Source organism: Vanessa tameamea, chromosome 3, assembly GCF_037043105.1.
Source record: "Vanessa tameamea isolate UH-Manoa-2023 chromosome 3, ilVanTame1 primary haplotype, whole genome shotgun sequence".
NCBI lineage: Eukaryota > Metazoa > Arthropoda > Insecta > Lepidoptera > Nymphalidae > Vanessa > Vanessa tameamea.
In genome coordinates, this window is record NC_087311.1 from 14,356,599 (window position 1) to 14,377,988 (window position 21,390).

The 21,390-nt window shown below is 35.0% G+C and overlaps 3 protein-coding genes across 4 annotated transcripts in view; 1 reads left to right on the forward strand and 2 right to left on the reverse strand.

Annotated features, from left to right (window-relative positions):
• LOC113397579 (uncharacterized) overlaps nucleotides 1-21,390 on the reverse strand; it is a 119,685-nt gene that overhangs the window by 16,924 nt on the left and 81,371 nt on the right. The gene's annotated exons all lie outside the window — the stretch shown is intronic.
• LOC113397512 (uncharacterized) lies at nucleotides 2,783-15,483 on the forward strand. The gene is made up of 5 exons (XM_064218357.1): nucleotides 2,783-2,860; nucleotides 10,513-10,714; nucleotides 10,844-10,957; nucleotides 11,407-11,553; nucleotides 15,149-15,483. The coding sequence occupies exons 1-5, from the start codon at nucleotides 2,783-2,785 to the stop codon at nucleotides 15,355-15,357; spliced, it is 750 nt and encodes a 249-aa protein (XP_064074427.1). The 3' UTR covers nucleotides 15,358-15,483.
• Nucleotides 15,379-21,151, reverse strand: Rtv (retroactive). Of its 2 annotated transcripts, none has more exons than XM_026635677.2 (3): nucleotides 20,839-21,151; nucleotides 20,405-20,581; nucleotides 15,379-17,010 (listed from the first exon to the last, which is right to left on the reverse strand). In XM_026635677.2, the coding sequence occupies exons 2-3, from the start codon at nucleotides 20,562-20,564 to the stop codon at nucleotides 16,811-16,813; spliced, it is 360 nt and encodes a 119-aa protein (XP_026491462.2). In that variant the 5' UTR covers nucleotides 20,565-20,581; nucleotides 20,839-21,151; the 3' UTR covers nucleotides 15,379-16,810. The 2 variants fall into 2 exon arrangements, with proteins under 2 accessions (XP_026491462.2, XP_026491461.2); XM_026635676.2 differs by having other exon boundaries at nucleotides 20,880-21,130.

Here is a 21,390-nt window from a genome sequence, read left to right on the forward strand (position 1 = left end):
CACTGGAAAGTTCGGAACAACCTGACCCTTGTAGGTCATATAACGTCTGAGGTCACAATTTGCCATGAATTTATTTCTATAACTTACAACTCACTTTTGTGGGTGAAACAGCGTTCATTATTACATTTTTAAATACTTGCATTTTTAGCAAATATTTTGTCAAATATCAGTAATCTTTGTTTAGGATTTCATCAATAGATTATATTAGAAAAAGAGACTAATCTTTACAGTATTTACGTTTAAGTAACTGATAAACATTTGGCTCACAATACCTTTAAAAAGTCTCGCGAAAACGGCTAATCCGGCATAAGCGCTCGCAAGGGTTCAATTTGGCAGTTTTAATGTTAACAGCTAATTAATACAATGTTATGCACTAAAATACATAGTATTCAAAGCGTATAAGTTGGTACGATTAACGTACGCACACAATTATTTCAACTTCACCCTACTTCAATAAACGCTTGAAGAAGTTCTACGCTTGTTGCCTCTGTTGATGTTTGTTTTTAACAAAAGATTCCAATCTAAACGTCACTTTCGAATCGTTTAACTCATCTTCAATTTATATGAATGACTTTGAATATTTTTTGCTATCTCGTCAGTGATTATTTATTTTATTAGCACACTCTTATTAAACCAGCAGACATTTCCAATTGTACTGATGAACGAACACTTGACACTAATTAAGAAAAATCAATATATAATTTCCCATTTTTATCGCATTACACGAATCATTTCGTCTAAACTTTTGTTAATTTCTATGGTATTATATAAAAGAATAAACGTAAATAGAAACGTAGCTGTACAGCATCATAATGGGTCGTGAATTTCGCCATACTTAAATATAATTTATGAAATAAAAAATAGGGTTGAGCATTTTTCTTGTTTTGTGAAAATATTACCTATATTAGTTTATACAATACTATATTTCTATTTGGCTGTAGACTGTCTTTTTCAGCTAGTGGGTACTCTTAAAACATACATACGAAAATGGGTGGTGACTGTTAGAAAATAAAAGCCAAAGATCGCGCTTAGTGTTGTGCCCTTTGGAGGCCCATGTAGACGACGATGGGTACCCACCGAAGAGGACTCGCACTAAATTCTGCAATCGAGTAAGTCCCTAACATTTATACACATTTAGCCTTTATACAGGTCTTAAAAATTATAAAAATATGGTCTTGTGTTTTTTCGTTTCTTTTAACTTCTGGACAAAAACGCATAAAATAAAGATATTTGTAATGCGTTAAGCGGCTCAAAGTTAGGTATTTTTTATCTCGTTCGTCCTTATTTAAGCATGATGTATGAAGAATGACTTATAGTGATATTTAATGGCAATTGTCACCTGCGAAGAATATGTCTTATTTAAATAGACTACAAGTATTTTTTTTATGATAATGTCGTTTATATATTTAGGGCGAGTACCTAGATGAGGTTTGACACAGTATATTTTCTGGCGCCTTGTCTTTCGTAGATCACAACACATCACGCTGCGAACGCGATAGGAAACTGTAAAGACATTTAGATTTTCCGGGTGAAAGTGTAGGAGCGGCCTCGAGGGAGCATGGGCTCTACAGATGCTTTCGCTCATACAATCCACGAATCATGTCGGACATTCTCAACAAATAGCGAAGACTTGAAGGCACTTAACGTGTACATTCTTAGAGAGTATTCTTTTCGATCTATGTGACAATTGTATAGATAAAAATCAACTTCCTATATTTGTTTACGTACTTTCTTTATTATAAACTAGTAATGTTTATATATTGCGTAAAAATGAAAAATCTCGGCATATTACTTTGAATGATGCAACATACCTGAGTGTAGAAGATAAAAAATCGTTAGATATTATTATTTCAAATATTTATTGTCAAGTGACTTCACGTATTGGAAATAAAAATATATTAAAAATGCTTATTCATTGCTTTTTGTAATAATTTGACAGTAACGGTAAACTTCATCGTAACGGTATTCATATCATCATACCAAATATATATTTTACATAAAATTATAACAATTTTATATAAAACTTATACCTAACTTAATAAAATCAAAATATACTTTATTCAAGTAGGCCTTTACAAGCACTTTTGAATCGTAAGTTTACAAACAATATTAAATGAAGCTACCACCGGTTCGGAATGTAGATTCTGAGAAGTTCCGAGAACCCGCGTGGTTCCAGCAGATCAGAAAAGATAGGCGGTAAAAATCGACCTAATCCTTCTTCTTTGTCATGCATTATATTCAATAAGCAAAGGAGCTAACGATTGTTCGCGTAATTATAGCTTAACATTATTGCAGAAAACGTTATAAATTACATTTAGCCCAACAAACTATCAAAAATAAGTATTCTGCTGTCAACTTCACTAATATGAAAACTGAATAACCCAAATTTTGTTTCATAAAGTCTTTATCGTTTATCCAAATCTTATCGATTAAAGTAAAATAACAATCAGCACATGTCCCAGAGTTGGATAACGGCTGCAACCCGAGCTGCTCCAATGAGGGTTGGTGGATATAGGTTAATGTAGTAGAAATCCATCGTTCACCTTAAGGTTTGCTCAGGATGATGTCGTCGCAAGCACAGCTATTCATAACAATTCTATATTCATATATGCTTACCTACTTTGATCATGACTCTTGCTCATGCCAATAATATCAGTTCAGTATCAAAACCGAAGTTATTTAAGCAGTGCTGATAGTATGTTCTGCAGTACATTAACGATGTAATTTAATCAAGCCTGGATTAAAGAGTTTTTAACAATTAAGCGCATTTAAAGTGTCTACCATGCAACAGTTCTATCATTTTGCCAAAATTGCTGGCACCGGACCCATCCCCGGATCCGGTATATCGGTACAGGATCCGGTAGACGTATAATGATGCCGGATCCGCCGGATTGCCGGATCCGTTTTTCCGGATTGCAATCCCTAGTCGCAGCTGAACACGGAGAATTGTAATGCATAAAATAAATGAAGGAAATGAAAACTCAACGACCGAGTATTTAGACCGAGTTTCGGATAAGGTTTTACAGGATGGTATTGTTTTGTGCAATACTTAGTCATTTTTTGCTTTGGTTTGAAGGGTTAGTGAGCCAGTGTCACCACATCTTTGATGACGCATTGGTGATGTAATGGATGGTTAATAATTGTTAGATTATACACCGTCCCATCCCAAAACTCACTCGTACTTGCATTTCAAAGTACTCAAACTATACGAGCATATTACGACATCACAGTTTTAATCAAAGTCGTTTATTCTGTTATTTTAAATTTGTTAAGCAAATAAATATAATTTAATAAATACTTAAGTAATTTAGTAAATTACTATTCATATATTTACATAGAATCTCAATAACGACTACCTTGATAACATCATAAACTCGACTACAATTTGTTTCACCGCATGAATCAACAAAAAATCATTTTTTATATAATCGAGTATTTTACTACACAACATACTCGCATCGATACTTAACTACGCACGGAGATGTTCGTGATTTCAGATATTTTTATAACTGTTTAAATCTTATTAATCCTCAATGCAAAATGTTAATATGATTTAAAATTGTTTATATGTGTATAAGAGATATATGATTATTGATATATTGTTTGTGGGGCCGTAAAATGGTGTGAAAAATACATAAATTTATCAACTATAACATAAACATTATCAACTATAGTCGGATCTATATTGGGAACAAATATCGTTTTTACGTCACTCTTTAGCTGGCTTCACTCGAGCCCGCTGTAATTTCTTAAATCCAAGTATGGTACTTCTTTATATATCCTAAATGTGCAGATTATCTCATTTGATTTATTTTTACTCCTTTACTATAAATGTTGTCAGGTTATTGAACTCATTACGGAGTTAAACATGTTTTGAAAAATCTATATTCTTATAAAATAAAATCCACAACATAATAGTAACAACTTAATATTTTGTCTTTATAATAAAATAGACTACGAGTTAAGATAATAAACAACATAACTTGTCTATTTTTGAACAAAATATACAAGTAAAATACGTTAAAAACGTAGGCGACTTTTAAAATTTTTAATGTATCCTTAAAATTAAAGTATGGAACCTTTGCAACAAAATCTTGGTGACATTTTGTTATATTTTATTTCTTAAGTGCTCAACGAAGCACCTAGTTTTAACTTAGTATTTACTATTACAGTATAGTATTTACTTTATTTATACAAATTGATGATGATGTTACGTCGTCCTGTTAACTTTACAAACAATATTCTTACAGATCACGATTTTCTTAAAACCGACTTGTTTGGTTTTTTAGGATGCCTTCACTGATGTAATCAATATAATTGGCATCAGTTCTAGATGAAATGTTTGATCATGCCGTTGAAAGTGCCGGATCCTTTATAATTAAACATTTACCTGTAATATATTCGTGTGTGGTCACGTAAGCTTTGTTAATAAGAAAATTGAATATGTGAGTTATCTATCTGATAGTGTCTCCGGATCGTGCACTTGACCCATTTATCAGTGCTGTTGCACATGCACTTGCAACACTCTTGACACTGCAGCTATCAAACAAATTGTATAGTCTGCTTAAATAGAAGTCTTTGTCCTTGTTTAATCCCGTGATGGCTCGTGACACGCTCGAGTCGAAATGACAAAAGATCGTGATATATTCTTGTCGCCTACGGCTCTAGTTGTGATGTCACCGCACATCCGTTACGGTTAGGGAGCTGCGAACATTTTAGAAAACGTTTAGCTCGTGGTTCATATCAATAACTATTAACATGTAGATCAATACGAATCGAATCGGCAAGCTAGGACAAGTAGCTTAAGTATATTGGTAACTTTACTGCGTTTTTGAGTTATAGTGTTCAATAAAGGGTATTAAATAATTTGCTCATGAAACTAAGAAATTTCTCAAGGCTAGAAATAAAAGGTACTGAACTATCGCGAGAAGTCATTGTGAAAATGCATAAAATTATCTCTACAGTCATGCAGCTCATGGCTCTGTTTGTATTCATCCGATTCATTATGGTTCTACGAAAACAAAAAAATATTAGTAAACATTTTGCATACTCATTATTATTTGAATCCGAATCTATCTTTAATATAGCCCTTATCAATTGATTATCGAGCAATGATCATTTCCTTCGATTTTTTAAGACATTATTTGACATATTCATGATATTTGTGAAATTGACACATGTTAGGTGTTTTGACTTCACACAATCGTACCTCCTCGGCAACCTCTTTATGTCTCAGTCTCAGCTTATTTTATTTTTGTTCGAAATATGCGTTTTTTGACGTGCAACCGTCTCACATTAACAATCTGTGTTTCTGTAGTCTGGTTTAAAGAGCGATTACGCCAGTGTTACTACTTACTAACAAAGGACCATGATTAGCGATGCATTGAAGGTATGAGAAATGATTCACACTTCTTCCTAGGACTTACACTCAGGTGCCCATTGCCATGGCTACCTTCCTAATATAAATAAAATATATGTAGTTTTTTTTTTATATAATAATTCCTCCTAAAAATCCTCTCAAATCTGATTATATTAATTTAAAATCTTCTATGCAATTATTTATATCTGTTGCGGTCTTACCTAAATTGCCCAATTTATTGAACAGAAATTACGCAGTGTACCCTAATCAAAGTTTCGTCTCGCGATCCTAGCTTGAGAACGAAGTGGTGTAATACTTAATATTCGTAACAACAAGTAGATCGGTAATTAGGAGTCGCTTTGTTTTCAGTCACGTTTACAAGGCACAGGCTCCACACACCAAGCGATCGTTTGCGATTGATTTATGGCAGCTAATCTGCAGATACTCGTACTCCACGAGCACAATCGCCGCAGTCTCAGCTAACGTTGTTAAGTGATTGTCCTTTGTACGTGATCTCTTGTGAATGGTACGTAGGCGTTTTAATTACACGCAGTCGCTAAGACGGGTTATAATTTATTTTCATTATAATAATGATACACCTCTTTTTTAAATATCAAGAACATTTAAATATAAAATGTTTTCAACGGAATAAAACTCAATTTAATTCTGTGACTTCTGGATTAAATTGAACTTACCAACCGTTACATGATGTTAATGTTTATTACTACTACTTAACTATTTTTCGAAAAATACGCTCCATTTCCTCAAACTCTATGTATATTCAAGAAAACAATAATATGTCAGAATAATACAAAAACAGACGGCCCTCGAAGAGAGTGCATATTGTACTGAATAGTCGCCAATTTATTTAAAATGGGGTTGATGTTGGATGTAAGATTAAGCTGTAACTAAACACGCAAATTCACGATTTGGACATTCGCCGTGACTCTCTGTCCACTTAGTCGCGTGCAACATACGGACCTATAGTACTAACCGTACATAGACGGCGAGACATTATATTTAGTGGTAGGGCTTTGTACAAGCCCGCACGCGTAGGTTAGCCACTCGTCAGATATTCCACCGCCAAACAGCAATACTTAGTATCTTTGTGTTTGTGTGGGCTTGAAGAGTAAGTCAGCCAGGGTAACTACAGAAGCAAGGGACATATAATCTTAGCTCCCAAGGCTGGTGGTGCATTGTCTATGGGCGGTAAGGACCACTTACCATCAGGTGGCCCATTTTTCCATCTGCCAAAGTATATTATAAATAAGTAACTACAAATATAATAAACCTACTACCTTCATAATAGACAAATTGAATCGCTTAAAAACAAGATGAAAAACTTCAGTATTTCATTAAATACTATTTTCTATATTAAATTCTGAAAGAAACAGATATTAATAAATTCTTTACGAGCATTTAGTTTATTTTTTTTAAAGCTCTTAATACTCTATCACATCAATCATTTTAAATAAAACGGATATTTCAAAATTATACAAAAAAATATCTGCGATCCTACCGCCTTGAGTTTTAGACCAATATTTGTTCTAGATATTCGACGACCTCCGTAGTCGAGTAGTGTGTACACCGGTTTTCATGGGTACGCCACTCCGAGGTCCCGGGTTCAATTCCCGGCCGAGTCGATGTAGAAAAAGTACATAAGTTTTCTATGTTGTCTTTGGTCTGGGTGTTTGTGGTACCGTCGTTACATCTGATTTGCCATAACACAAGTGCTTTAGCTACTTACATTGGGATCAGAGTAATGTATGTGATGTTGTCCAATATTTATTATTTATTATTATAGATCCGTCATGACTGTTACTCCTCGAGGTCGTTTAACAAGTGCGGTAATTAAAAGATTATTTGGTGTATATTGTCGATGTAAACTTTTATTTGCTAACTTCTGAAATACAAGTCGATTTTTATCAGTAAAATCTACATTCCGAACTGGTGGTTGATTTTTATTACAATTCTTGTAAAAGCCTACTTGAATTAGGTATATTTTGACTTCTTATAATAACGCCTGACCGATTTTTTTCCTTAAACCACTCATTACAAATTTGTTTTCCCGCTAACTCTCTTTGAATGTATGTAGATTGTAGGTATTCTATAGCGCTAATTGAAATTTTGGAATTGTATGTATTCTGCACATATGGTTCTGTACATATTCTGCTGATTTATTGTTTATAGTACACCATAGTATTTTTTTTTTTTACATTATAGTAATTTTAATTTGTAATTACTTCTTAAGAAAAGATTTGAAAATATCCCACATCATCCCTATAATATAGTAGGTACTTCGCCACCTCTAAGCAGACAGTTATGATGAATAGATTAGGTGAATGCGATGAAATTATTATTAAAATCTTGTATATTTATGTCTTATAACAATGTAGCCGTCTTTGTTGCGGATACAAAGATGATTCCGTTGTTACGGACCGTAATGTCTGTGTCACCTTGAGTTAAGTGAAGAATACTACCATGAGAGCTGTTCGATCGTTAAGAGACCTATTTATTACATCTTCAAGAAGGTTATATTTGGTTTATTTCGTCATGTTGCCATTGAAAAGTATGGGGCAATTTGGTTGAGATCAAATTATGTCAGAGATATCATGATTAATAATCATGATAAGTACAAGTGTTCATTTATTAGCCGTTTTTATACTTTTAACCTCGTAAACATTAGTCGGAATTAATTATAAGACAGGCCCATCGCCGCCGTAGACATTAGAATGTTCAACATGCAAAGTGTTCTAAAGGAATTGTATTCCTTTCACGATCAACACTCCTCCAACAAGCCTTTGGCTCTCTAATCCTCCAAACTAAACGCACCAATAAATAAAGTACATGGTATAGATCGAGATTAACTCGCTCACGGCACACCTCGTTGTATTACTATCGGCGTGCGTTAGCATGAGTTCATTTTATTAAAACGATATCTTACCTACATGCCACCTACAGAGTTACTATGATATGAGAAAAAACAAATCCTATGGATTAGGTATTAGTACTCGTCATATGTATGCAATTGTATAAGGGCATCCGGCATATAGCAAAATAATCCCAAAGGCAATTACTTAAATAATTATTAATTAATTAGTCACATTCCTAACACCACCATGCCCCGAAAACATTTGAAAAGTCGTTCCAACTATATAATGAGCAGGCCTGGTCGAAAAATAGTATGAATGATAACGTAATCGAATAGTTAACTGTAACTAATGCACAATGAATCATAGTTTGCGATACATGGAAAAGTTCCTACAGAATGCATCAAAATATCGCATTAATATTCTTCCCACGCGTGTCGAATTTATTAAAGCTGAAATGCATTTATACAAGAAAAGGTTTACTATGTGAAATAAAGTAAACGGCGATAAATGGATGTTGTTTTTACGAGAACTTGTTTGAGTTTGAGTAAAAAATACATTTTGTGAAATATTCAATTAGAATAATATTATATTTGAATATACCATCGTCGTCGTAGTCGTCGTCGTCGGCCAAATGTATCCACTTTCTTTTTTTCCTCCACTCATGGACACACACTTCTCCCAAGGTGCGCCAAAGCCATTGGTACATTTATCAATTTGTATACATTTATCATTTATAATATGTTTCGGAGATATTAAGTTTAATTGAATGGGTACTGTTAGTTGTAACTAAAATTAAATTAAATTGAAAAAACTAAATTCACATATAAATATTTTACTACGAAAATAAATCCTTATTTGGTTTATTTCTGAATGGCAAATAATATAAGGCTTTTCAAGGCTTCTCTATTACAATACAAAATGGTCAAATTCTAGAGAACAACAATTAAGATTTTATAGCTCATCATTTCGCCACACAGGCCCAATTCAAACGACAGCGTCGTCATTGTGTTGCAACCGCTGCGTGAGAGTATGCGCCCGCGCCTCGGCTAAGGACTGTTCACATACAAAAAACCTTACAACAAAGACGCCAGGGATATGCCCCACGTCAGTGCAACTTGACTTAGCTATGTATTCATTGTCTCGTGATAATTCATTGCTTGTTGTTATTCTATTATTTATTTATTTTACGACTTCACTTCGCCGTTGACTTTGTCTTTGCCGGTCTGGTTGATCACGCTGCAAACCTCGAGGTTCTGAGTTAAAAGCCCAGGTTAAACCAATAAAAAGTTTTTGAATTTTTCTCAATTTTAACTTGATTCAGTAACAGTCCAGAAATAGAAAATCACGTAACGCCGTTGATGCTGCGCCTGAACTCATCCGATCGTGTCGGATTTGCCCTCTCAGATTAAATAAATAGAGAGCGCATCTGTTCGCGCACACATTTGTCTACTATAACATGTCCTGCGTATAAATGTTACGGCTGATCTCCCTTGAAATTGGCCGCCCTGGCCTAAATCATACGACTTTATAATGAGAGTAGTTTAGACTCATTTAGTGGGTAAAATATCACACTTAACCCACACCTGGTACCTTTGTGGCAGTTTTAGTATATTTAATGCTTCTATATTTAATAAAGCAAATTGGTTTGATTTGGCTGAATATGTACTCGCAGAAAGCTTTTAATTGACATGATCAAGTAACTTAACGAATAATTTTATCTTAGGAGAACACTAATATTAATCATAATTAAACGGAATAAAATAAGGTCGTGGGAAGTAAACATTACAGCGACTCGCCACGTACTCACTTTAGGACCAGTACGTTTTCTGTGTCAAGTTTAAATTACTAGAATTGTTTCTAGATTATTTTACTGGTACAGCTTTACCTTTTTGCTGTACAGGTACATATATACAGGTAAAGATGGTATGATATTTGCGTTGTTAGCTTTACATTGTGTGGGTACGAAATATGATTAATTTCAAAAATATCGAAGTAAGGTTTCCACTCACTTCACTCAACTATTATTCTACAGACAAACAGCAGTACTCAATACGTACAGCACAGTAATAAGTAGAATTATTGCTGTGGTCCTAGTCAGAATGGTGATTGAGTCATGGTAGTGACACGCCCTCTAAGATCCCGTCGTAAGCGGCGCGTTGACCGAATGAGAAGTAGCATATAACCTTCCTAATATAAATTCAAATAATTATTATACGTTAAAAATGTTGAATAGTCGTGATCCATTTCGAAAGTAACACTTTATCCTTTTTCTTATTCCAGAAAACACGCAAAAGCGTCTACGTCGTAATTCTGTTCCTCACTCACGCTACGCATGGCATACCGGGGACGCAGTTCGCGTCGCACGTCAGCTTCAACACGCCTGGCCGTAGCTTCGTTCACGGGGTGGGCGACCCAATACCAGTGTTGGAACGAAGAGCCCACCAACGCCACCCGCAGAGCCCGCCAGTAAAGAGGTTGCGAAGTGAGTGTTTGTTCGTTGCGTTTGATGGGAAGTGTGAAGTTTATATTTACGATATGCTTTAAATGTAGCGTCGGGACAATACGTAATAAAGTTTAAGAAGGAAGCTGAGACATTTGGTGTATATTCCAGGACCGACGCACGCGACTGCTGGATACCCGCGACACAAACCATCGATACCCTTCCAGGCCGAGGAGGTCCCGCATCAGACGATCGCGACGCCTTGGCAATACGACAGCTTCATGAGTATGATTTGAAACCATTGTAACCGTTACCTACTCTATGTTACCCTCGCTAGCAGAAACACACACACACACAAATTATTACTAGGGAATGATTTATTCGTTTATGAATTATGTCATTTCTATAAAAAATCCATTGAAAAAACATCTTCATTTGGAAGATCTTTGAGCAAGTCCGTCTGGGTGGAACCACCCACTATTATATATTTATTATTGTATGATCACTTGAGTTATTTGTCTTTTTCGGTTACCGTTTACACTATATACTGATTATTACTACTAGTGTACCTAAGTAGTCACAAAGGACATAACATCTCAGTTTCCAAGGTATGCGGCGCAATGACAATGTACGGAATGATTAATATGTCTTGCTGCACTAATCGAGCTAAAGCCGCGGCGCCGCCCGCCGCCGCACGCCCGTGACAGCATCCCCCCCCCCCGCCCCCTCGCCAGGTGTCCCGATCCCGGTGCTGCCACCGTCGCCCTACAGGGTGGACTCGCCCGACCCGGAGTCGCTGTGGCCGCTGGGCCTGTTCCTGCCGCCGCTCGCCGCGAGGGGCCCAGGGGCCCTCAGGCGGTCGGACTCCGGCGGCGACGCCGGTTAGTTTAAAACTTTACCAGAAGTCTAATTTGTAATTACCTTTTATGAGCTCACTACCTCCTGCCGATGAACACTACGAGAAATCTGCAAACGATCTATTTGACTAGCAATAAACTGAGTAAACTGTTGGAACAACGCGCATTAACTGCTTCGACAAGTGAAGAGTTATATCAAAGTCAAAGTCAAAAATCTTTATTCAATATGGAAGTGATTACACTTGCTTATTGATAGTCAAAAATCTACCACCGGTTCGTAAACTAACACCTCGGACCCGAGAAGAACCGGCGAAAAAAACTCAGCGGGATATACATATTTTTTAAATTTCATTTTCACAAGTATAGTACATATATATTTCATGTTTTCATGTACAATAATAATAAACATATTTTCGTTATTTGAAACAGCCTGGAGGCGATCATCTCATTCACAAGGTGTGCAATCAACTAAAGAGTCATTAGTGTTATCATATCCTTTAGAACACAAACGTTCTTTAACGATTCTTTTAAATTTTACAATTGTATATTTTTGAACGTTTTCTGGGATCCTGTTGTAAAAACGTATACATTGCTCCAAAAAAGAGTTACTAACACTGTGTAATCAGGTACTTGGAGTAACAAGTTTATTCTTGTTCCTGGTATTAATAGAATGTACGTCACAATTTCCGGAAAAATAATTTATGTTTTTGCGTACGTACATAGTATGTATACCTTGTCAAGAACAAATTGAGTAACGACGGTCATTATTTTAATTTCTTATATAATATATTTCTTAATGAATCTTTTGGGCCCAGGTTATAGATTGCACGAATAGCCTTCTTCTGCAATACGTAAATGCTATTAATATCAGCTGCATTACCCCAGTGTAGGGTGCCATAAGGCATTATACTGTGAAAATTACTAAAATGAACTAGGTGAGCCGTATCTACATCAGTCAAAAGTCTATTTTTTTTTACCGCATAGGCTGCAGAGCTGAGTCTATTCGCCAATCTATTTATGTGGGGGCCCCGTTGGACCTTAGAGTCTCTTGTAATACCAAGGAACTCTGTTGTTTCTAAAACATCTAATGCTTCCCCATTTAAAAGTACATTCGTTTTGACACATCTTATATTGGGAGTAGTGAATTTAATACATTTTGTCTTTTTACTATTTAACAGTAAATTATTAACACTAAACCAATGTACTATTTCGCAGAAAGCATTGTTCACATTGTCATATATTGAAAGACAACTTTTTATTTTAAAATTTAAAGAAGTATCATCAGCAAACAATACTGTCTCGAGGTTATTACCTAAAAAATGTGGCAGGTCATTTTTATAAACGAGGAAGAGAAATGGACCAAGAATGATCCTTGAGGGACCCCCAGAGTAACTGGAGCCCCGGGAGATCTCTTTGCATTTACATCAAAATCAAAATAAAAATATACTTTATTCAAGTAGGCTTTTACAAGCACTTTTGAATCGTCATTTAACAAACTATTTAAAGTAAAGCTACCACCGGTTCGGAATGTAGATTCTACCGAGATGAACCGGCAAGGAAATCAGTAATTACTCTTTTTCAACATCTAAAAATACAGTCATGTTAGTTAAATACAATTATATATGTATGTTATATCTCCTGCCTGGAAGTCACCAAACATTAACTCCACGATTTTTTATCATCTTCTTTACCAATGTATTTTTTACAAATGACTTGAATCTATGAAACGGCAAAATTAAAAATGTCTGCGGAATTTTATTATAGAAACGGATACCTTGCCCCAAGAATGATTTATTGACTTTAAGCTTATTCTTACTTCTTGTGCACATACAATGATTATCACTGATTTTATCAAAGTGATCAATGCGACTATGAATATACATAATATGGTTGTAAATATATTGTCACGCAACAGTGAGTATTCATACTTTGTCAAAAACATCTCGAAGAGAGTCTCTAGCTCCAAGATTATAAATAGACCGGATTGATTTGCGTATGCTGCGGAGCCGAGCTGCGTAGTATCGGCTACATCAAGACGGCCACCATTTAAAGATATATTATAATTTTGCTTTCTAACATTGGGTAGGGTTAAAACTACACATTTCGTTTTCTGAGTATTCAAAACTAAATTATTTACTGTAACCAATCATGTATCTGTGATAATGCACCGTTCACATCGTCATAGTCAGTTTTTTTCCTGTCTACCTTAAAAATCAGTGAAGTATCATCAGCAAACAACACTATATCACAAATACCTTTAACATAGAAAGGAAGATCATTTATATATACTAGAAATAGAAAGGGACACAAAATGGATCCTTGTGGAACACCCATTTTTAACAAAGATCCAGAAGACTTTATACCATTAATGAAAACTTCGTGGACTCTGACTTAAATATGAAGCAATGAGATCAAGAGCTTTATTACCATAGTATTTGAGCTTATAAAGAAGCGCCTCGTGTTCTACACAATCAAATGCTTTAGACAAATCACAGAATACTCAAATAGCATTCTGTGAATTTTCCCAAGTACCGTAAATATTTTTAAGAAGTGCTATTCCCGCATCAGTTGTCGAGTGACCTCTGAATCCGATTGCTCAGATTCGAAATCAGAAGATGCAGAGTGCTGAGTGCAGTATCTCTAATCCCTAAGGCATCCTGTGATTCCTTCCAAGCCTTGTAAATCTTTTTAACAAGCTCAACACCAGCGTCAGTTGTCGAGCGACCTCTTGTAAATCGAAATTGTTTTTTGTGTAGCAACTTGTTACTGTTAAAATGTACTAACATTTAATTGATGGAGTCTGAAGTACTACCTGTCTTAAATATTGGTATTACTCTACTGTGACTTCATGAGGTCAGGAAACAAGCCACTAAGGACACCATTATTGAATATAGTGACAAGGTCGGGTGCGATTACATCAATTAATGAATTTACTACCTTACCAAAGATCCCCTACAGATCGGCCGTTTTCTTAATACCTAGTGATCTGAAGGAACTTATTATGTCATTTACACTTACTGTATTAAATTTAAAACATAGTACATCTTTTCACATTGTTTTTTAATAATGATTCAGCAACGGTAGGAGAGGAATTCAGTGAATTAGTAGTCTAAATTGCAATGTCATCAAAAAATTGTTCAAAAACAGTTGCAACATCCCAATCTGAGGAAAATAAATTATTATGAATAGATAAGCTAAAGTCGGAGATGTTATTTTGGACTCTTCCAGTTTCGCAATTAATAATTTTCCATGTCATTTTAACTTTATCTGGTGCGTAGATAATTTATTTATGTGCAATGATTTGACCGTATGACATACACGTTTGAATAGTTCAGAGTAGGCACTAACATAACTGATGAATGAAAAAGACCGGTCGTATGATCTTTCACTATAAAGTTCATACAACCTCTGCCCACTCTCGTGAATTCCGACAGTCGCCCAATCATTAAATTTAAGAAAATTCCTAGAATTGACCGTCTTGGAAGTAGATACGGCATTAAATTCTGTTTTAATTAATTTAAAGAAATCATTAAAGAAAGAAGAAATGATTACTGTTATAGAGCACATTAGATTAGATCTTCATAGAATCGTAAATATGACACATCGTCGTTTGACACAGAGGCCGAGGCGGGCGCCGACCCGTACCTGGTACGCGGCGGCGCGGCGGCGCGCGCGGCGGCGCGGGCGCGGCGGCGCGGGGCGCTCTACTTCCACGACGTCCCGCACATCGCGTCGCTGCTCGCGAACCAGGAGCTGAGGATTCAGAACAACCTCGAGCCTCACCGGATCGCCAGCATACGGCAGAGCTGGCCGTACAGCCGGCCCTAGCGTACGAATGAAACAAAAATATCTCGTTTGTGGTATATTTGTAAACGTGGATACATGTGAGACGCTCGTCCTTATGCCTGATACCTGTCCGACTGCATTTACAAAAATATATAAAAATACCTCATCCTATGTTATTTTACTTTTATTCCATTTGAGCATTCCGTCGGAACATTAAGTACGAATCATTTAAGAAATCATCTTAACAATATTACAATCTAAATGAGTAGTGTTACACACGACATCGTCTAAAACTAACTTAAGTACAATTGTACGATATGTCTAATTATGCTTGAAATCACATTCATAGGACGGAATGAATACGAGAGAGTCTATTACTGCCAGACCTTTAGATTATTATACTGGAGTCGATACATAATCACTATACTCGTATGTACAACTAGTCTAAAAATGTATTTTTTAAAACGTTTACAGTGTAAGGTAACAATTTTTACTTTTGATTTTTGCTCGCATGATCGCACATGAGCGCTGACGCTAAGGACACTGTAAGCATTTCAAGAATATAGAAATAATTTAATATCACAAGAATTTATACACAGATCGAAAGGTAAACAGATTACGATTACATTTATATTAAATATACTTATATGTTATAGTATGAACAGACACTATGTTTATATCATTTGAAGGTAAATCTATTTCGACATTATTAACAAAAGATAAATATTTCACACCGAACTAATCGAAAGGAGTTCCAGAGACACAGATTCTGAAACCCGAACCCTCAAGCAAACACATCATATTTGTCATTGTAGTATTGGCACTTTCTGAGACCGATTCAAAAAGCCACGAGGTTTCTGAGACACAACAAGATCTTAATGACACAATGACAGCGAGGGGGAGAACAAACATTATTGTGATCTTGCAAGATTATCACCTCCATTCAAGTCAGAAATGTGATTTAGGAGAGTACTCGACAAATTACATTTCTGACGAGTCTTTAATAATAGGCTATTTGACAATGCGAAAAATAAAGTGTCAATTATTGGAATCAGTTTATATTATGAGTTTAAAACTGGTTAATTTGTTCAAAAAAATTTTAAACATTTGTCACGTGACACAAAACGCTTCTGATTGGCCGGGTTTATGGTGACTTCACTTTCTTGTTAACCTCGTTTGACTACTGTATGTGGATTATATGTGCCACAGATTATAATACAGGCAAGTGACGTCACCGACCACATTGCAGCGCCATATTGTCAAAGTAGCATTTTCGCATGCTATTTAAATATGGAATTTTTAATTTGATATTTATCAGCAAATATGTACTAGAATTTAAAAAATAAAAACAACTTTTACAGGGTTCTTTAACCTCTACTTAATAATATAAAATGGATTTTAAAAACCAGTCAAATAGCCTATTAAGTACACGGTAAGCGGATCTTCCGTGGATTACAAAGCCACGGCGGAATCTCCTTATATCATAGCATGAAATTTAAAACAAAACCTTGACAATGACTAAAATAGTATACAGGAAAAGTGGTGGTGTCGATATTTTAAACGCCGAATTGCAGAGATCACCGTTACAAAAACACATATATACTTTCCTATGATTCCACATCGTGTAGGCACATCTCTCTTCGTCGTCACTGGGGGATCTCTGAAGACACATTCGCTGGGTCGCCGCACCGTAATCTGTAGTTATAAACAAATTAAAATAACTCTTATTTCGATTTAATCAAAGAGACAAAACATTCGTCAACATACAAGTATCATAAAAGAATTAGATCTCTAGAATAAATAGTTTAAACCATGTTTACTGCTAATAATACCTGGACCATGATTTCAATAATACAGTTACGTGAGCAATATGTACCTAGTAACCTAAAGAGACCTTAAAACTACACCTAAGAAAAACGGCAGTTCCCTAAAGTTACAGCAGTTGACAGCTTCGATTATTTGTATGTTTAGATAGAAATAGAGAACTAAAACGATCCAGCCAACTTACAATTCTTAGTTTAATGGCTTTTAGTTGTGCCGACAGGGTACAGATTATTTCGCCAATGTTACGTAGGATGGAGAAGACACGAAAGAGATTGAGTGGTAACGGTTGAGGAAACAAACTCAATTAAATTTTGAAGACTAGCATAGTAGTAGCCATTTCCTTGTTAATCCTTAATTTAGAACAATACAAACAATTGTCTCAGTTGCGTGACAGCTACGCTTCACAACCACCAAACGTCATACTACTTTACTAGTGTGCGTTAACTGATTGCCCAACGATTGGCCACTATTTTTTTCGACGCATTCTCTGCTTTGACAGTGTATCTAGACATAAATAGTAATCAATTCGCGCTATTCGGTGCTGAGATTTTGCGTACTAAGTTAGTCAATGGACCACATCTCATTTAGTCGAATGAGAGTGACCGATAGGAGCGGACAGTTGTTGAAAGCCGCAATTTATTTGTATTCTTAATAAGTACGAACATTTTTTTATTGAGTCTTTAAAAGGCATTAATATTTACATGTGCACTTTTCCACGAACATTACATGCACAACAGACATCTTGATATGCCATTTCGCTTACTCTTTACTACTTTTACCTAAGAGAGAGCAGTAGAACCGATATGCCGACATAGATTAAGGAATATACTTAAAACAGATATACACATAGCAAAGAAGATAAAGGTAAAGCAAAATGTATTTTAACAAATACTAATAAGAACAATTATTTTTACAAAAATGCCCAATTTCATTATTCGATACTGTAACAATAAAGTCTTCTACGGGCTTAACTTTTCTCAGCTAAGTATTAAATTAATTTCTGTTTTCTTCTAGGTTCTTACCTAAATCTGTTATATTAAATATATGCCTTTCAAAATTAGCGTCTAATCTACGTAATAGTTAAAATCATTACAATTACGACCATTATTGAATTAAATAATGTAATATTAAACAGTTCTAATAATATGGTAATTGGAGTAAGTCTTTGTGATTTTTATGATTTAAATTTTTTTTTATTATTACCACTATTATAAATTGAAATAATTGTAACGAATAGCGCTACAACATACATACTATAGCCTATTCCAATGAAAGTAGGAAAAAAGAGAAACAAACTTTAGATTTACGTATTTCATGCGATTTGCTTAATAACTCCGCTATCTTGTGCTCTACTAAGACTTAACCACTTATTTCCACTTGAATTTTACTTCCAAAATCCCGATAACAGTTTCGTCGACGTTCAAAACGCCATTTTTTCGCAAACCCATAGTGAATATCATAGGTTACTCAAGCTCTCGACCAATGATATTGCGTCAATTTGCTGTCAAATGTTGTTCATTTGGCTTTTTTCCTGTTATGGTTGGAATAGAGTTATACATTAGGTAGGATATAGTTTAAAAAAAAAAAACGTTTGGTTCCAAAAAGCAAAAATTGACTCGCGTACCCTACTAATTAATGCCTTAACAATAATAATTAAAGTCGATTTCTTATAAAAATCGTTAAATTATTCTCCAAAGGTGGCGAATTAAATACCTAAATAAAGTAACCAAAAAGTCAACGGCAGCAATGGCATGGAACAGAACAAGCTCTCTACAGTCTACACCTAAAGGCGGACGCACACACGAAACAATATATCGCAGTATTTATCTGTGCAGTCCGTTTGCGCAGTTTTATTGAACGTGTGTATTAAATATCGTTGCGGAATATTTCGTTTGCACAGTTGATCGTCGGCAGTTGCATTTTCTATTCGATAAATCGTTGTCGATTCCATTTTATTAAATTAGCGTGTGCAGCGTCAATCTGTCGTTCAATTTAGGAGAGGATTTGCTGTACGCGCTCATGTCGCGCACAAATAGTAATATGACGGGAGAAGATCGAAGTGGACACACCGTGTACAAACGAAGTAATTCAATCAATTTTAGGGTCTTATTTCGATATAGATTCGACGGAAGAAAATCGACGCATTTTCGGTAGCATGAAGAGAAAATAAGGCCATTCGATATTAGAGAGCAAAATCGTATCGTTACGATATATCGTATACTTTGTCTTATGTAGCGGCCATAAGAAATAACGTCAGTCCCGTAAAGTGACAATAGTTGACAGTTTTGACGCTGTTGCTATTCTTCGTCATCGTCGCGCTATATACGACTATTACCGAAAAAAAGAGATTCCAAGTTTAAATAACTAGTGGAATCCCTACGAAATAGTGTCTTTATCGGCGGTCGAATCTTACTACAATGACAAAGGCGGACAAACGACAAAAGAATCATGAGTAATGTGACTCATATGTTGTCAAAAACTAGAAAAGGATTTTTGTCAGATGCTCGATTAATGCAGACGAAACATTAAAAACAGAGAAGCACAACGGTATACAATCAATAAAATGGCAGCTAATACTATCGTCCTCAGAATTCTCCCATTCAATCACTGTCAGTACAAGGCCATTGAGCTAATCTGGTCAAACATCAAAGGGCAGGTAACTAGAAGCAGTACAACTCCTTCACAAAGAAAATGCTAGATCTATTACAAAATGTGTATGCTAATGTATCACCTGAAAACAATAGTGTCGACGAAAGAACAAAATAAAATCTGTAAATTTCATTGTAATTTTTCATTTACATTTTGTTTACTCTATAATTATTAATGCTCAGTTTTACTGAGGAATCGAGCAGTGATTCATTGTAATAAAATATGGGTATTGAACTGAAATAAAAAAGATGGCTAAATAGCATTTTACTTCTCTACTCTACAGAAAAAATAAAGGCCATGAATTAACAATCTGTCTGTCTTCCTTCATGATATTAATAATTATGGAATTTATGGAATACACTTTTATCAAAAGTTTGTTTGGAATATAATATATATCAGAAGAGGAATTGGTAGAACAAATTTACATATTACAACATATTTTTTAAACTCTTATTTTAAATATCTTTTTAATAACAACCTAACAAAAAAAATTTAGAGTATCTTTTCCTCCTCTATTTGCAAAAATAATTAGCAATTTAGACCTTTTCATTTTGTTGTCATTCATTTTTTCTCTATAACTATGGTACATTCCATTACATTGTTTTATAGTACCCACCATCAGTTCGAAAGGCTCCAGTAGTCCCTTCTATCATTTTCCCACACCACCCTGAAGGGCAGGCAACTACATGAATGCCTTCCTCCACCTCTGGCTCTGTAGCATTAAATGGAAAAGGATCTCCACAGGTGCCTAGCTCGCCCCTTGACCTACATTTCATACAACGTTTATGTAAACCTGAAATAATATAAAGCTTATTTAAGTATCAAGTTAAATATAAATTAGTAAATTATAAAATATATAACAATTTATTCCTAAGGAGTTTATTTTCATTAAACTATAATCGATCATTTTATTTACGATAAATAACATAATCTACGGTGATTCAGCTTATATACGATCCACAAATAATTACTTTGAACATTCATTTAAAGGTAATGTGAGTTAAGCGAATAGGAAGTTTCATTTTCAAGCCATTTAAACTCTCACTTTACCTTGAAAACATATCCGTGTCAAAGAACTAGTGAAAACTTACAATTAATATCCTTAATCAAAAGAACTCCTACTAATGAACAAAAGAATACGGTTTTGTAATTCATTTTTACACTTTATACACTTTCCTTAAAAGTTTTTAACATTTAACTAACTTTAAAAACTTTTCATTTTGATACATTGTAAATGTCATAACGAGAACGACTGTTCTTATTCGCAAATCGGAATTCACACTTCACTTCTCTTTGTCGTGCTGTCCTGTCACTGTCACCTGCCTCCGTTAGCTTTCGCCATCAACTGTCAACGTCATCGATCAGTTATCATCTACAGGATAAATAAATAAATCCTACGTGACATTGGCGAAATAATCTATGCCCTGTCAGCGCAACTAAAAGCCATTAAACTAAGAATTGAATTAAATAAATAAAATTTATATACTCTACGGCTCTCTACAGTGTACAACATAATCTACGATGACACAACTCATACACAATACACAAATAATAACTTTACTTTCTTTGTATCTTCATTGTCATATTATTATTTCAAAGGTT

What these genes read in the sequence shown, in the direction of transcription:
- LOC113397512 (XM_064218357.1), top strand. Translation starts at nt 2,783, where the DNA reads ATGCAACAGTTCTATCATTTTGCCAAAATTGCTGGCACCGGACCCATC. An exon ending in GTATATCGGTACAGGATCCG is followed by an intron (nt 2,861 to 10,512) that starts GTAGACGTATAA and finishes TTCTTATTCCAG; the next exon opens with AAAACACGCAAAAGCGTCTA. An exon ending in GCAATACGACAGCTTCATGA is followed by an intron (nt 10,958 to 11,406) that starts GTATGATTTGAA and finishes CCCCCTCGCCAG; the next exon opens with GTGTCCCGATCCCGGTGCTG.
- Rtv (XM_026635676.2), bottom strand. Translation starts at nt 20,943, where the DNA reads ATGAATTACAAAACCGTATTCTTTTGTTCATTAGTAGGAGTTCTTTTG. An exon ending in TTTGATTAAGGATATTAATT is followed by an intron (nt 20,582 to 20,879) that starts GTAAGTTTTCAC and finishes ATATTATTTCAG; the next exon opens with GTTTACATAAACGTTGTATG. An exon ending in TGGAGCCTTTCGAACTGATG is followed by an intron (nt 17,011 to 20,404) that starts GTGGGTACTATA and finishes TTATAACTACAG; the next exon opens with ATTACGGTGCGGCGACCCAG.